General features: G+C 37.9%; 2 protein-coding genes across 5 annotated transcripts in view; one reads left to right on the plus strand and one right to left on the minus strand.

Moving 5' to 3' along the window:
• Positions 1–228: 228 nt before the first annotated feature.
• morn4 (MORN repeat containing 4) lies at positions 229–6029 on the minus strand. Its single transcript, XM_067520433.1, has 5 exons — positions 5876–6029; positions 5125–5198; positions 3034–3148; positions 2833–2942; positions 229–2740 (listed from the first exon to the last, which is right to left on the minus strand). The coding sequence occupies exons 2-5, from the start codon at positions 5189–5191 to the stop codon at positions 2592–2594; spliced, it is 441 nt and encodes a 146-aa protein (XP_067376534.1). The 5' UTR covers positions 5192–5198; positions 5876–6029; the 3' UTR covers positions 229–2591.
• A 1536-nt stretch (positions 6030–7565) lies between these two features.
• The window catches only part of wu:fc17b08 (ligand-dependent corepressor), a 26005-nt gene continuing 19062 nt past the window's right edge, over positions 7566–14508 (plus strand). The window contains exon 1 of one of the 4 annotated variants that reach the window (XM_067520474.1): positions 7566–7712. In XM_067520474.1, the coding sequence (XP_067376575.1) occupies positions 7616–7712 (97 nt within the window). In that variant the 5' untranslated portion in view covers positions 7566–7615. The remainder of the gene's footprint in view (positions 7713–14508) is intronic. The other 3 variants (XM_067520446.1, XM_067520455.1, XM_067520465.1) reach the window with 3 other exon arrangements.

Raw genomic sequence — 14508 nt, forward strand, 5'->3', positions numbered from 1 at the left:
GGGGAGGGGGATGGGGAAACTGGAGGCTTTATCTCCACACTGTGTTGCAGCCAAAAACCAGAAGAACCTGTTTATCCATAAACCGGTCAAACACATTTCAGCCCCTGTGTTAGAATATCAGAAGTAGCTGCAATACCATCTAAAAATGAACAATGGAATACTGGTTTCTTTCCTAACACGGTTTTAATAAACACATCAACTGTTTGCCACCTATGCAATACATACTCAGACATATTCCAGGAGAATGAGAGGATACTGTGCGTAGTTTTCTCTAAGAGCACTCAAAGCAACATTATATTGCCACAGAAAAAAGGTAACCATGGCAATGATATTTTCCAGGCAGGTGAAAGTCTGGACAGGCACGCTTTTAAAGCACCAATTGTTTCCAGTTGGAAATGGATGTGGTAGTCTATTGTATTTAATTCCATCCAGACAGAACTGTGTTTAGGCAAAGAAGGCTCGAGAAGGTGTCTTTTCCAACATAGTGGAAGGAAAAATACAATAACATGATTTGAAATACAGCATATTACATAATGTGCACATACAGAAAACGTTTACATGTATAGTGATACTGTTGCATGCACTGAGATGCTTTTGTCTTTAGCACACTGCCAAGCCACAGTGGGTATTCAAGCAGGTGACAGCATAGGCTCACAATACTGAGTACTGATTTTTTTATTTTTGTCTTCATAGAAAATAAGAGTGAAAATCAGTAAGTGCAAATAATCCAGGCTACACATTACAGAAATATTTACAGAATCTTAAATCAGTTCCCTGTTCAATCATTGGTCCTATTTTTGTTCTTGTGCACTAAAGCAATGAGGATTTGTCCGTATTGATTTGTCTTTATTGTTCACGTGCAAGAAATAACACATGTTCCAGGCTTTCACACCTGTCCCAATAATATCATTTGATTGTCTTTGGTTGAAGTTTTAGGCAACCTTAGACAAGCCACATCTAGAAATAAATTGTAAGGCCTATTAACTGTTCAAGTACTGAATTAAACTTTAACCACAGAACAGCTGTGATTGGCTAAAATACTCAACCACACAGTCTTAAATACACATGTGACTCCACTGTCTTCCTGACAAATCAAGTTATTATGTCTTTTAATGTTAAATTCATTTGAATTTGGTCAGACCAAATGTAATAAATTAAAATAAATATCTATACACCTCACAGATAAAGACATACATTAGAATTACATATTTTATGTATACAAATCATGATTTATTTCATTCAGCTGCCTCAATTAAGATATATTTCTTTAATGCATCGCAATTAATTATGATTATTTATCTACTTTAAAGGTTGCCTAGTCATCTAAGTGTTTCAGGTTGGACAGAGGGCTACATGAGAGATTTATCCTGCTGAGTTAATTCTCCTTTCCAATGATTTCTACATGGAGTGAGGAGTTGATGGAGAGAGGAGAATTACTGGACTTTTGAGTGATTCAGGCTGAAACTCAGCACCAGCTTAGCAACGTGTCTCTCAGCATGAAGGCAGTCGTCAGGCAGACCTCAAATTCATTAGGCTGACAGACACAACAGGGCAAATGATGCCAAAGAGAGGGGACAAAGAGGGCACTGTGCATCATCTGATTTTCAGATGGACGCCCTTCAAGTACACTCTTGTACCAAAATGTCTTTAAGGCAAATGTGAACACCGATCTTCTAACAGGAGAAAAACCAGTGAAAAAATGCATTTTTTTTATTATGAAGTTTGCAGCAGCACTGTTAAGTGAGATATTAAAGGTCCTTGTGGAGTGTTTGTGTACACAAACTTATGTAAAAATTCTGCTTACATTCACTGGTTTTGACCAGAATGTAATGAGTATACTAAAGGCCTAAAAACTTTATTGAATACAATTCCTTAAAATTGTGCATCGTTTAGATCTGTGTTTGCTACCTTGCAGTCATCACCTTTTGTAGGGGCATTGCTGTGCTTCTTTCCTAGTCACCACCATAAACTATCCAGGAGAATAGCAAAAAAACATCAGTGAGAATGTGTACAGTATTATGTCGTCTACAACACAGCATGCATGCATGTGTTCTCACATCTGTGCATTATGAAAACAAAATGGGTATCCATTCGGGGTATCCAATACCACTACAAGTTGTCAAAATTTAGGTGGGTACTTTTGGGAATCACTACTGCAATGGATTGCAACATTTTTAAGGCCAATTTATCTTATTAGTGGTTAAAGGCTTGACAAACAGACTTACTTTACACCTCCTCCTAATGTAAGAAAAAACTTTTTAAAAAACTATTTAGAAAATGATTTATGAGAATAATCAGGATGATAAAAAAGCAGCATAAACTGTTTACATAATGTAAAAGCAAAAGATGTGCTTCATGGTGTTGTGCATTTTAAATCAGTCATAGCCCAAATTATCTGATCAAATTGCATTTGCATTCCAAGCTTGTGTGAAGGTGAAGCAAGGGATGTGCACAAGAAGAAAAAAGAATCTGACGGTGACAAAAACAGAGAAAGACACACAGTGAAGAGCTGGAGGGGAGTATACAAGTACACATCCCTGAGGCCCTCCTGGAAGGTGCTGGAACCAAGTCTCTACCAGGTATCGGGACAGTCACAGTGCCAGGCTGCGAGCACTGGAGGCTGAAGCCTGTGCATGCTGCACCACTCCTGGACACTTCTCTCTCTTCTGCAGCTTGTGGTTTTGAAAAAAGCCCTCATTTCGTGGGACACCATGAGATCCATCTGGAAAAGTCAATAACCCTGGAGGGATACACACGACACTATTACCAACCACAGATGGACATGATTGACATCCTCATGGGCAAGCTGTTCTAGTGGTATAGTAGACTTACCATATCCCTCTACACGTCCATCTTTGAATTCTCCTTCAAACTTCATGCCATCGTATCGACTAAAGATCCCTGTACCTTGAAACTTTCCATGTGCAAATTCTCCTTCGTACCTGATAAAGTGAAAAGAGATCAGTGTGTCAGTTGTAACTTTTACCTGAGGATTGTCTTGCCTATTTTTTTTTCTCACTCTTACTGACAGACCTAGATCCATCTGTAAAGAAAAGTACACCAGAGCCATGGAAGAGTCCATTCTCAAACTGGCCAGTGTAGCAGGTTCCATCCTGAAACTTGAGCTGGCCAACACCGTGCCTCCGACCTGGAAAATTACACACCAATAGAGCGAGTAAAGCCTCAAACTAAAACAGATGAAATTCTGTCAAAGCCATTTGTCTTAACAAAATGGGTTGTGTTACTTGATATGATTTCCAGTGCACATTTTATCGACATTGGTGTCACAATTACTTTTAAGGTTTCTATACTTACTCTTTTATAATAGTGTGTAACATACTGCTAGACACGACCAAATGAACATGACATTTGAACTTGCTATGCAGCTCAGGGTTTTATATTCACTTGATACTGTAGAGCCACTTACGTATGTCACACGAGTCAGCATGTGCTTGGATTTAAGCAACTCCCACCCCACCCACGGTCAGCTAAAGGTTTACTACTTAGAAGTCCCATCTGCCTCCTGTGATGTGAGAATTACTGTACTGTAATCCCGACGATATTTTTGCAGGGATCTCTGCTTCAGAATCCAGGATATACTCACAGAATGTACTTGTATTCCTCTCCGAGTAATTGATGATCAATTACTGAAGTTTAAACCATGTCAGAGGAGACACACATTTGTGATATACTCTTACTTCCTTACATCCACAGTACCCTTTAAAGGGTGATGGAATACACAAGAAAAAGCAGAGAATCACCACAAACCTAATGCCAGGATCCATTCAGATCTGGTAGTCTTATTTTGACTTTTTTGAGTGACTCAATTAAGGACGCCTTCACTGATTTTGAACTTGCTTGTTTTGGTTCTAGTTTGGGTAGTACATGTACATAAATGCCATTAAACTACCTTTTGACTTCCTGATATTAATATCTCTCTACTTCTAGCTGATAAATGCCTCCAGATGACGTCACATGGAGAAACCTTCAATTCAGATTATGGCATCTTGTTGCTCATACTATGAAGTTTGTGATCACATGCAACGTGCTTTTCCTGAACACGTAATGATGATTTACACCCTAAATCTGAAGTCATAGAAAGTAAGTTGAACATTGGTGAAGTTGCCCTTTAAGATCACCAAACAGGTCCAAAGTCTAATCCAGAAGATTTGATAAGGCCAGAGCTTGCAAATCTGGCTCTGTTTGTCATGGGTTGTCAATGCTAGGCAATTGGGATTTGACTAAATAGCTTTGGCGTGTGTGTGTGTTTGTGTGTTTAAGAGAGAGAGAGAGAAAGAGAGACTTAAAGACATGCTAGCTTTGCCACAGGTGATAACTTTAAGAAGATATGTTCCTTTCACTGAAAGATTTAACATTTTAGAATTTAACTACGGACACTGCTGAAGTCATTTTTTTCTAAATGTAATTTAAAGTGATTTCTTGTTAGGATTTCATATGAGGAAGTTTAATCGTCCCCCAATATCATGGCACTTAATCTTCTGAGCATGGTGTACACTATACTGTATATGTACTGTAACTTATAGTATCCACAAATCAATGAACACTGTTGAACAAATAACACATATTGTGTTATTGACTATCGATGATACTTGGATTTGGTCCTGTTATCCTATCTATATTATAATCATATTTATGTAAATACAGGTGACGCTAAAAAAAGAAGAATGTGGCCAAGAAATGTAAAAATAGTTTGTTGTGTGTAGCATTGTAGACAGCATCTAACCCATATTGAGGAAATGCAATAACACCTACATGCCAAAACATACTTGGAGTCCACAGAATAATACTCCTCAAGACCATTTGTGTCAAGCTTCCCGCCAAAAGCTTGAGAGCATGTTTAAATAATAGAAATCTATTGTAGGATATAATAATGGTTACTGGCAACTAATCCTGTTAACATTTTAGGGAAATCATGCTTCACAGCTGTTTAATAGCCTAATAAACGGACATGTGGTTTCAGCTTGTCTGTGTCTGACTCTTCTTGTTCACTGATAACTAACACTGTGATACTTTATGAGGATTATATGTACAGTACAAGTACAATACACAGCACATAGAATGTTATAAGTGTGGTACTTCCACACACTCTTTTAATTGTCTTGCCTTCTTTCCACTCGCCGTGGTACTCTTCTCCACTGGCATAGGTGAAAGATCCTCTGGTCAGAGTCATGGCACCCCTATTTTCATCACGTAAGCACAGGCAAAGGCACACACACACAACACACACACACACACACACACACATTAGGCTCATTGCCATCCAACCTCAAGAGAGATGTCCAAATTCTCTGGTTACAGTTGCCTACTAAAAGTCATAAATAAATTAGTCTGAGAATTAGTTTCCACAATTAAATAGTTGATGCAGATTTTTTTTCTGCTTTTCTGTTACAGGGGTCTCGCACAAAAAAGCCTGTTTACTGTCCAGTGTTTGTTGGTGTGGTATGTTACCTGGGCATAACGCCTTCTGTCTCTGAAGAGATTAAACTGAAAACATGACTTTAGGATGACTGCAGAAATAAAAGCTTTTCACATGGTGACCATTTTTAAATATTCCTGGTTGCTCCCTTGCTGAGAAACACATGACAGCGTGTGACACAATGGCAGTCAGGTGTAGTTTTGCCCAGGCGGGCGCCATTTGATATATAATTCATCAGCTCTCCCTAAGACTGAAACACGTGAAGTGTATTATAAATATCCAACTTGGGCAGCCAATATATTTCGATCCCTGCAGCCTCTGCATGTGATTGAACAGACAATCGCTTATAATGACAAGTCTGGCCTGTGTAAATCAACTGTAACCTATAGCTACACAGCTATAAACACAAAGTGACAGTCTATTAACGCTATAATTTACCTGTATGCTACGTTTGTCGTCTCTGAAGCATGGAAAGCACCGTAAAAGAGCGGAGAGGCGTAAAAATATGAAAACACCGACAGAGAAACCTGTGCCGCATTCAGGATTCCTCGTTAGCCCATTGTCCAAGTCAATGGTCTTTAAGGGCATTCAGGTGCGCTAGACTGGTCTAAAATATATCAACCAAAAAAATACTCAGAGGACAGTTGTTTTAAATTAGAAATCGAGACAGCGTTTTGTTTTAACACCTACGTGGGAAATGCTAAAACTGTTGCTGTAGGGTATAAAAAATAAAACTTTACAATCTTTGACTTGCTTGATACGTTCTTTGACACATAAAGGCTGAAAGAATTGTTCGTAAAAAGCTATTCTACCTTAGAAATGCGTGTTTGATTTTGCTGTCTTGTTTATGTGGCCGTTAATGCGCGTTTATGTGTAAGATTACAATAATCCCGACAGCACTTAAAGGCAGCATTACAATAGCATCAGTGCTGCTCAGTTTCATTACATTCCTGCTGGCTTTCACTGAAAACTTCTTTTGATTTGCCGGATGTACTACAGCATTGAGACAAAAGCAGACTTGTTTACAAAATGTTGTTGTTCTGCAACACCTCAGCTCCATTGAAAGCCCATTGTGCAATTTGTATACTTTAGTAGGCTATAGCGGGACATAGGCATCTGATTGTCACACATTACATAGACTATGCAGCGGAGTTATTCTAATACTTATTCTTGAGTCTTCTTATTATTCATAAATTATTTGTTCCTATTAAATATGATTAGGCTACATGTTAGCTCGAGTCAGATGGTATATTTCTCAACGGGCCACTATTGTTACTCCTCTTGAAAATCCAATTAAGATGGCGGTATACTTGACTAGAAATACATGTCAGATGGTAAAGAGGCTTCAGAAACCCCTCTACCCATAACGTTTCATTTAAATAAACATGTTCACTTTCTTAATTTTGCATGTAAAACAGAACAAGTGAGGCTGATGGGTACGCTATTGAACAAAAGTGAAATTTTCACTGGATGTTGGTACTATGCTAAATGAAATCAACTCATCCTGAGGGGAGGATGAATAGCCTATGTGTAGCAAATTTCATGGCAACCTATCATGGCAACCTGCTACATGGCATCTGTGTACGTACGTACACTATTTTCTGAACTATACAGGACAAATAAAATTTGACCTGCTGGTTATTGAGAAAAAGTCAGGGGATTGTCACAGTATTTAGGTTATTTATCTTCAGGGATTCATGAATGTAAGAAGTACATTTCAGAATAATCCATCAACCAATTGTCATAACTTCAACCAAATCATTGGCTAAATTATTTTTGCAAGTTCATCAAATGTAACCCATTTGTGATCCTGGTGGTAATCAAGTCTTAGATAAAGTCCATCTTATGCAACGCATTTGAACTTTTGAGTTAAAAGTACTTCACTTGCATGTGGTTTGACTGCTAAAGATATAAACCTACCGCCACATTATATTCTTGAAAGTACAGTAAGCGTTTCACAATTGCTGTTTACATGAGTTTTTCAAATGTCGTAGGCTATTTCTACGCACGTTTGTGTTAGTACGCTGAACTAGTGCTTTTGCTGTGACTTTTTGTTTCGGTTACTCTGACTAAAACCTTTGCGTGAGTATTTCCTCCTTTACAGAGAGGCGAGCGCGTTCACACGGCAGAGCGCTTCCTCTTCCCGTGCTAGTGCCCGCCACACAAGAACGATAGAAAATGGCGAGTCAGTGTAAAAGGCAGCAATGCACAATCGACAGGCTCGGCTTTCGGCAGGAACTTGACTCGTGGCGACACAAACTCATTCACTGTGTAGGTAAGCACGATGCCAGTTGTACGCTGTACATTTCTACAGGTTGTATTTCGCCTCTGTGTGGCCGTTATCGGTGTAAATAAGCATCTATTACCGGAGTCACTCGGGGCATCTCCGAGTGACTTTTTTGTCCTCAACTGGTTCCTTCCCACGGCGCACAACCTGAGCATTTAGCTAAATGTTACAATGTCCGACTGTGTTGCAGCACTCGTTGGACTTTCTAGCTGGTTTTATTGCCTTTTTATTCTGAGGCGTAGACTTATATACTGGCCTAATGTTAGTTTGTTTAAAGGGCACCGTGCATGTTTTAAAGGGAGTGTCACTAGGCGTTGCGTCGGCCAAAAGACCCCGTTTGCTCAAATGCGCGCCCCCGCGTGATGATACTGTATTTTGGATGGGGGGAGGGCAACACATGCCCGTGCTGGATTTTTCAGTTAACATTTAGCTTTTTGCTTTTCTCTAATCGCCTCCCGTGGGCGCGCTTTACTGCATTGAGGAAGTGGCTGAGACCCCGCTACTGGGGCTGTTTTCTTTTTCATGTTACGCTAATAAACTGCACTCATACCTGACCATACTTACTTACTTACTTTTTAAAGCCCCTCAAAACAAATAATTGAAAAGGCTTTTATTTAGTTAAACATGAAAGCTCATTGTATGCACATATCTTGGGTTTGTAACGTTAGGGTGGAGTGGAGGATTAAGCTATGGCTAATCATAATTTTGTGACGTTATAGCCAGTTAAGGGAGCAAGCACAAGGGGTCTTCGCTTGCAGTAGAGAATATTTTCGGCCATGCTAATTATGTTGGTCCATCACTTTGATCTAGACTCTCTCTCTCTCTCTCTCTCTCTCTCTTTCTCTTTCTCTTTCTTTCTCTCTCTAGCGCCACCGACAGGTCAAAGTTTTAACTTGCCCTGTGAAATAGCTGTATCTGCCACATGCATTTGCACAGAAAAACTGACATTCATGGTTTGATCCCTTTTCCTTAAGCACATTGTAAAGTTGAGAGTTTGTAAAAAAAAACAAAAAACGCAAATCTCTACAACTGATGGGTTGATTTCGAATTTAGTTTTCAGATTCTTGTTCCCCAGATGATCTGTTGTGATTGTCTGAAGTTTAATTTAATGCCATCTAATAGGTCAAGCAGTGTAATAGCGTCCTTTGCAGGTAATTATTCATAAACCTAACTTATAGCATTCCCATCCCTGCCAGCTGTGCTAGTATCCAGCTAGTATCTTGTTACCATTCTAAATTGAAATGTTACTATATAAAATATTATACCTACTTAACTGTTCCCCCACACAGCTTTAGAGTCATGAAGATGGCTGTAGACTCTTGTCCTTGTTGTAGCAGCAGCTCAAGTGAGAAATTCTTTACATAATGTGTGAGTCAGATTAACGTCATCTCCATTTAGTATATGTGCTATGTGCTGGTTAATACACTCTTCATAGTTTATAATGTTGTACTCCTCTTAAAAAGCAAGTATATAACCTCTGGACTTGGTTTGCTGTTGTTTTGTGAAGCACAAGAAATTGTAAAAAAATTGAAGAGTATTGCTTTACTATTGTAGAAATTTCAGTTTTTGATTCCTCTTCTTTGATTAATACATATCCCTCTGCAATATGAACATATGTTATGTTATGTATGAATGTTTTCTTAATTATTTTCCTTACTTAGCAATTGTAATAGTTGTACACAGCTTGAGGCCCTTTTTAAATCCACATCTAGCCAGCCTTCTTCTTGTGACCTGGTAACATAGCAACAGCCAATATGGACACTCACACACAAATGAAGAGTTGGAAATTGTTTGGTGATTCCTTTTAATCTACGTATGTTTATTTGTCACTTCCATATATGTGTGTGTGTGTGTGTGTGTTTTTTTTTTTTTCAGTTTTATGAACAAAGCATATTAGGGTTATTCTCACTTTATTCAGAGTAATTGTAAATATGGAACAAATGTTTCAAGGAGGATTGCCGTATTTGCTGTTTTTTGCTAGATAGAAAACAACTTGTGACAACAAAATTCTATGATCCCCTAAAAAATTTCTCATTCTAAGTCTTAAAGCATGAACATGCATGTCTGAAGTGTTTTTATTCCAGATTTTGGGCAAAATGTTAAATTGGATTTGAAATTTAAACAGCAAGACACACAAACTAATTATAATTCCAGAATCCCACTTGCGTTTTCACTTATTTAAAAATGTCACATTAAGTTAATCTCACTATAGACATCACTTTATGTACGTCTTTTTTAAATTTGTCATGTAAAGTGTATTTAGAAGTGTTTTTATGGTGGGTGTTGTAGTTTTTAGTTCTTAGCCTATTTATGGCAGGTTAGGTGCAGAGTTCATCAGAATTTAGAACATGTAGCTGATGGTCTCTTAATCAGGACCCTCATAGTTAAAATCAGGTAGCAAGAGAAAAATTAAGTGTGCTAAAACCAGAAGTCTGTTCATTTATAAATATTTAATCAACATTGATGTGCTGCTGCTAAATATCAAGTATATCTCACTCATTCGAAACTCTCACAGATTTCTCACAGAGCAGTAGACATAAGAAGTCTGAAAAGACTTAAAACCTATAGGCAAAATCATTACATTCACAATTAATAAATAAACCATGCCTTCGTCTTTTTATTAACAAGCACCAGTGCCACAAATTGTGAATGTCAGCTTAGAGTCCTGCCGTCATTTCACTAACTTCTCTCAAACCATGCTTTGTCTTAAGCTATGCTAGAGTCTTATTGTATTTGTATGCAGCTTGGGTGCCATGTGCTACATTTCGTGTTTGTTTTTAAGCAAGATAAGCCTTTTGGACCCATGCCAGTGTGCTACTGGTCTGTTGTAACAGTATTCAAAATTTTCAGTTCTGGCTGTACGGTTGGTCAGTTCCCCCTTCATGATTGACAATTGTCCCTGTGTTTGCTATATAATTGTAAAGCTGCAGAGTACATGACAACGGCATCAGTCTGCAGAATAGCATATTCTGTCCATGACAACAAGGACATACTTTTGTTTGGCTTTTTGGTGGAGAGGGCTGCACGCCACCACCACCATGACGCTGAAATGGACATTTTGTCTTTGTGTATTTAATGTGAGCTGTAAAACTGCAGGGCAGAGACAAGGGCAATTGTTCCATAGAACAGCAGCAACAATTGTGTGTATGTTTGCCTATACATGTGTTCATGATCATCAGCCCCCAGACGCAAACTGTGTGGCTGAAATGTGTATTCTGTAAAGATTTGGGGAGTTTGGGCTGAAACAGCACTACTTGACATTAAAAAATTCCTGGAATGTCACTTATTCATGCTTTTGCACTTGACATGTGCATGAGTGGGATTAAGAATTTGCCCAAACAATTAACAACCAAAGACTGACATGAGTACGATTGTCTTGTTTTTATAATTTAATATTTAGCATGGCCAGTTATGTCTCCCAACTTCAACTTGTTTCCTAGGTTTCCTGTAATGATTTTATTTAAAATGTAGTGTCTTTAGCTGTGTGTGTGTGTGTGTGTGTGTGTGTGTGTGTGTGTGTGTGTGTGTGTGTGTGTGTGTGTGTGTGTGTGTGTGTGTGTGTGTGTGTGTGTGTGTGTAGACATACCTATGTGTATTTTCACCCCTTTTTCCGGTTTTCTTAAAGTCAAAAAGGCTTCATATTTGTTATTTAAAGTTACGCATTGTGCAGCGTAATATTACAACTAAGCTTGTCAGTTGACCCATTGTGAGTTTCTTTTTCTGGACAGCATAGTAGTTAACAGTAAACACTTGGTGTTTGTGATGGTTAGGCATTAAACTCCTTGTCAATTTGTGCAACTTTGTCATATCTGCACTCATCCTCTTCCCTTGAGCCACCAATCTTGTTTACACCATAGAGCAGTGCTTGGGGAAATCATTGACCCTCTTCCTACAACATCACACATTCATGAACATTGCAATCCCAACATTATATTATTTTAACACATGTAATAGCACTAGAACAGCATAGGGTAGGGTGGGTCATCCAGTCAAAGGAACACTACAGCACCATGAAAAGGGTACATCTGATCAACATTTGAGCATTTATTTTTTTGTTTGTTTTAATTTTGGTTGCCTAGTTGTAGGAATAACAGACCCATGGCTAGGTCCATATATTTATGTAGACAATGTGTTATGAAATGTGCATAGAAAAAGTCCAATAGTTTAAGCTTTTTTTCCAATACTTTTGCACATACATTACGTGTTGTTTAAAGACTTGGCTTGGCATGGATTCATAACAAATATTGCTGGAAATAACCTGGAGTAACAAACACTAATTTACCTTTAAATGCTTTTGCCTGTGTTACTGTTGAAGATAGAGTTTTCTTAAAAATGTTAATACATTCATAGCCTAGTGGGACCACTGCATTTTTTTTTGCTTGAAATGAGGGCTGTGGACCATAGCCATTTCTTACGATGTATTTGTGTTGCATAAAAAATGTGCTGGGACACTGTGGAAGGTAGGAAAGCTTTTAGTGACCAAGACCTTGAGCAATTATGTATAAGTATCACTCAGGTTTCTATAAAGACCAGCTTGAAAATACCCTATTTATTAAACTCTGAAGAGTTTGGTGCTGAAGAGTGTTAATAAATTCACTTGGGGTTTAGATAATCTGCCATCTACTGAAAACTATAACATAGTGTTTTGCTACTGGCAAAGCACTTGAAATATCTTAACATTCTCAAGATTTTGGGACTCTGGTGTGATTTATAGCAATTGCAAGTGAAATACATGTGGACAGCAGTTAAAGTTACTTACTAAAAATACAAGATTTCTCTGAATTTGTTTTGTATTAATAAAATTACTGACAACCTGATGACACCAATATGGTCTTGCTGTATTTTTGGAGGACGCCTCTGTATGTATATATTGAATCATAAACATAAATTGCAAATGCTAACTGTGAAGAAAGTAGATATGTATGCTAACATTGATTATGTTGGTTTTTGCTTTCTTAACTAGTGGTTCTGGTCATTTTGCCTCCTCTCTTAAGTAGTATTCTCATTTAAGGTAGACTATTGTAATTGAAAAAATAGCGTGATGTTCTAGGCACTGTTGACAGTCACACTGTACAGTAACAGCAGTGACATCAGAAAAACAAGTTCCAATGTAAAAGAATTTACAACAGTCATGTTTTGAATTGCATTTGTTGGTTTGTGGTATCACATTGTAATGAACATGTACTGTGTCATACTGCACTACAGAAATTACACGGAGGATGCTGTGATTATGTGCACAGGCTAATAAAAGAAAACTTACCATTTGGCTTCACCACTAACACCATTAGTGCATAGCACCAGCAAAAAACTGTAAAGGCAGGTTTACTGTGCATTAGGCTCAATTCACAGTACAGCATAGGTTAAGGTTAGGATTTAGGGAGGTTAATCTGGTCCTAGATCTATGGGATTTCCCTTTCGAAGTGCTGGTTGGAAGGACATGGGTGTCACACACACTCCAAATCTATCCTCATCTACAGCCTCTGATTGGCTAAAGATGTAGGTCAGAAGAAGGCTCAAGTAGATTAAGCAGTGTTGTTATTCACTGTAAGCGTATATAAGCTTCACAAAAAGACCTACTACAAAGTTTAACTTATGTATAGTTTAAATATTATTTATATTAAAGGGTGACTTCACCAATTTACATCTTGCTATCTATGGCTTTAGTTTAAAGTGTAAATTCACGTTAATTCATTTAAACTTCCTTATATTAAAATATTTCTCTACTTTTAGCTGAAAAACTCTGGATGACAGGAGTTTTTCATCATTAGGAGTTCAGATGACATCATCTGGAGGAACTCTGAAAAAGCAGATTCACCATGATTACAAACTCTATAGCATGAGCAATGACATGATATAATCTAAACTGATGTTTCCTCTAAGGAATGTCATCTGAAGGCATTTTTCTGCTAGAAGTAGAGAGATATTTTGATATAGGGAAGTCAATGGGAAGTTTAACAGCATTTATGCATATGTACTACTCAAATTAGAACCAAAACAAGCAAGTTCAAATTCAGTGAAGTGATCCTTTAAGAAGGCTTTAAGAAGACACTGTGGGTCCTTAGTTGTTGACGATTCTGCAGTACCAGGCCTCAGAAGTAATTGAATTGTCCTAAATTGAATAGGTCCTCAGAATTGAATAGTTAATGTTTATTTACTTTGTTTTTTCTTTTATTTTACTTTTTTTAGAGTACAGTAGCAGTTTCTAAAATCTGTAAAATTGCAATTTATGCAGTGCAGTGTAGATGAAAGAGAAAAGTCTCTCTTGTCAGCAGGTATGGGAAAAACCTATATGGAAAAAGCTTGCTAATACCAAGCTTCCTTTTCTTTTTCTCATTAGCACTTTTTACCTTACACCTATTGCTTGACAACAAAAAGGGCTATCAATATTTCCAAAGCTGTACATCTAGCCATCTTTCTCTTCTGGTTTTATGGTCCCAAAATGATGCTTGCTTAATGTTCTTTTTGTCAAACACTCCACCGTACACACACATTATTCTCAACCAGTATTAATATATCCCAACTGTTAGGGCTTAGCGTATGGAACATTTTTAAATGCCCACTAACCCCCACCCTTTCTCTCAAATAGGAAGTTTTATTCACTAACCCAGAAAAGACTCATGCTGCATCTACAGGCAAAACTGTGTGTAACCCCCCTCACACTTTTTGTTTGGTTGTTGAAAAGTGGGTGGGAATTTGTAGAGTGGCAGAGCAAGGACATTTTAACAGAAGACAGCTTTTATTGAACTGCTTGTGAGTTTAGGAAGAGAGTGGATGGTAAGGGCTG

The sequence above is a fragment of the Channa argus genome, chromosome 1 (genome assembly GCF_033026475.1).
Source record: "Channa argus isolate prfri chromosome 1, Channa argus male v1.0, whole genome shotgun sequence".
Classification (NCBI taxonomy): Eukaryota; Metazoa; Chordata; class Actinopteri; order Anabantiformes; family Channidae; genus Channa; species Channa argus.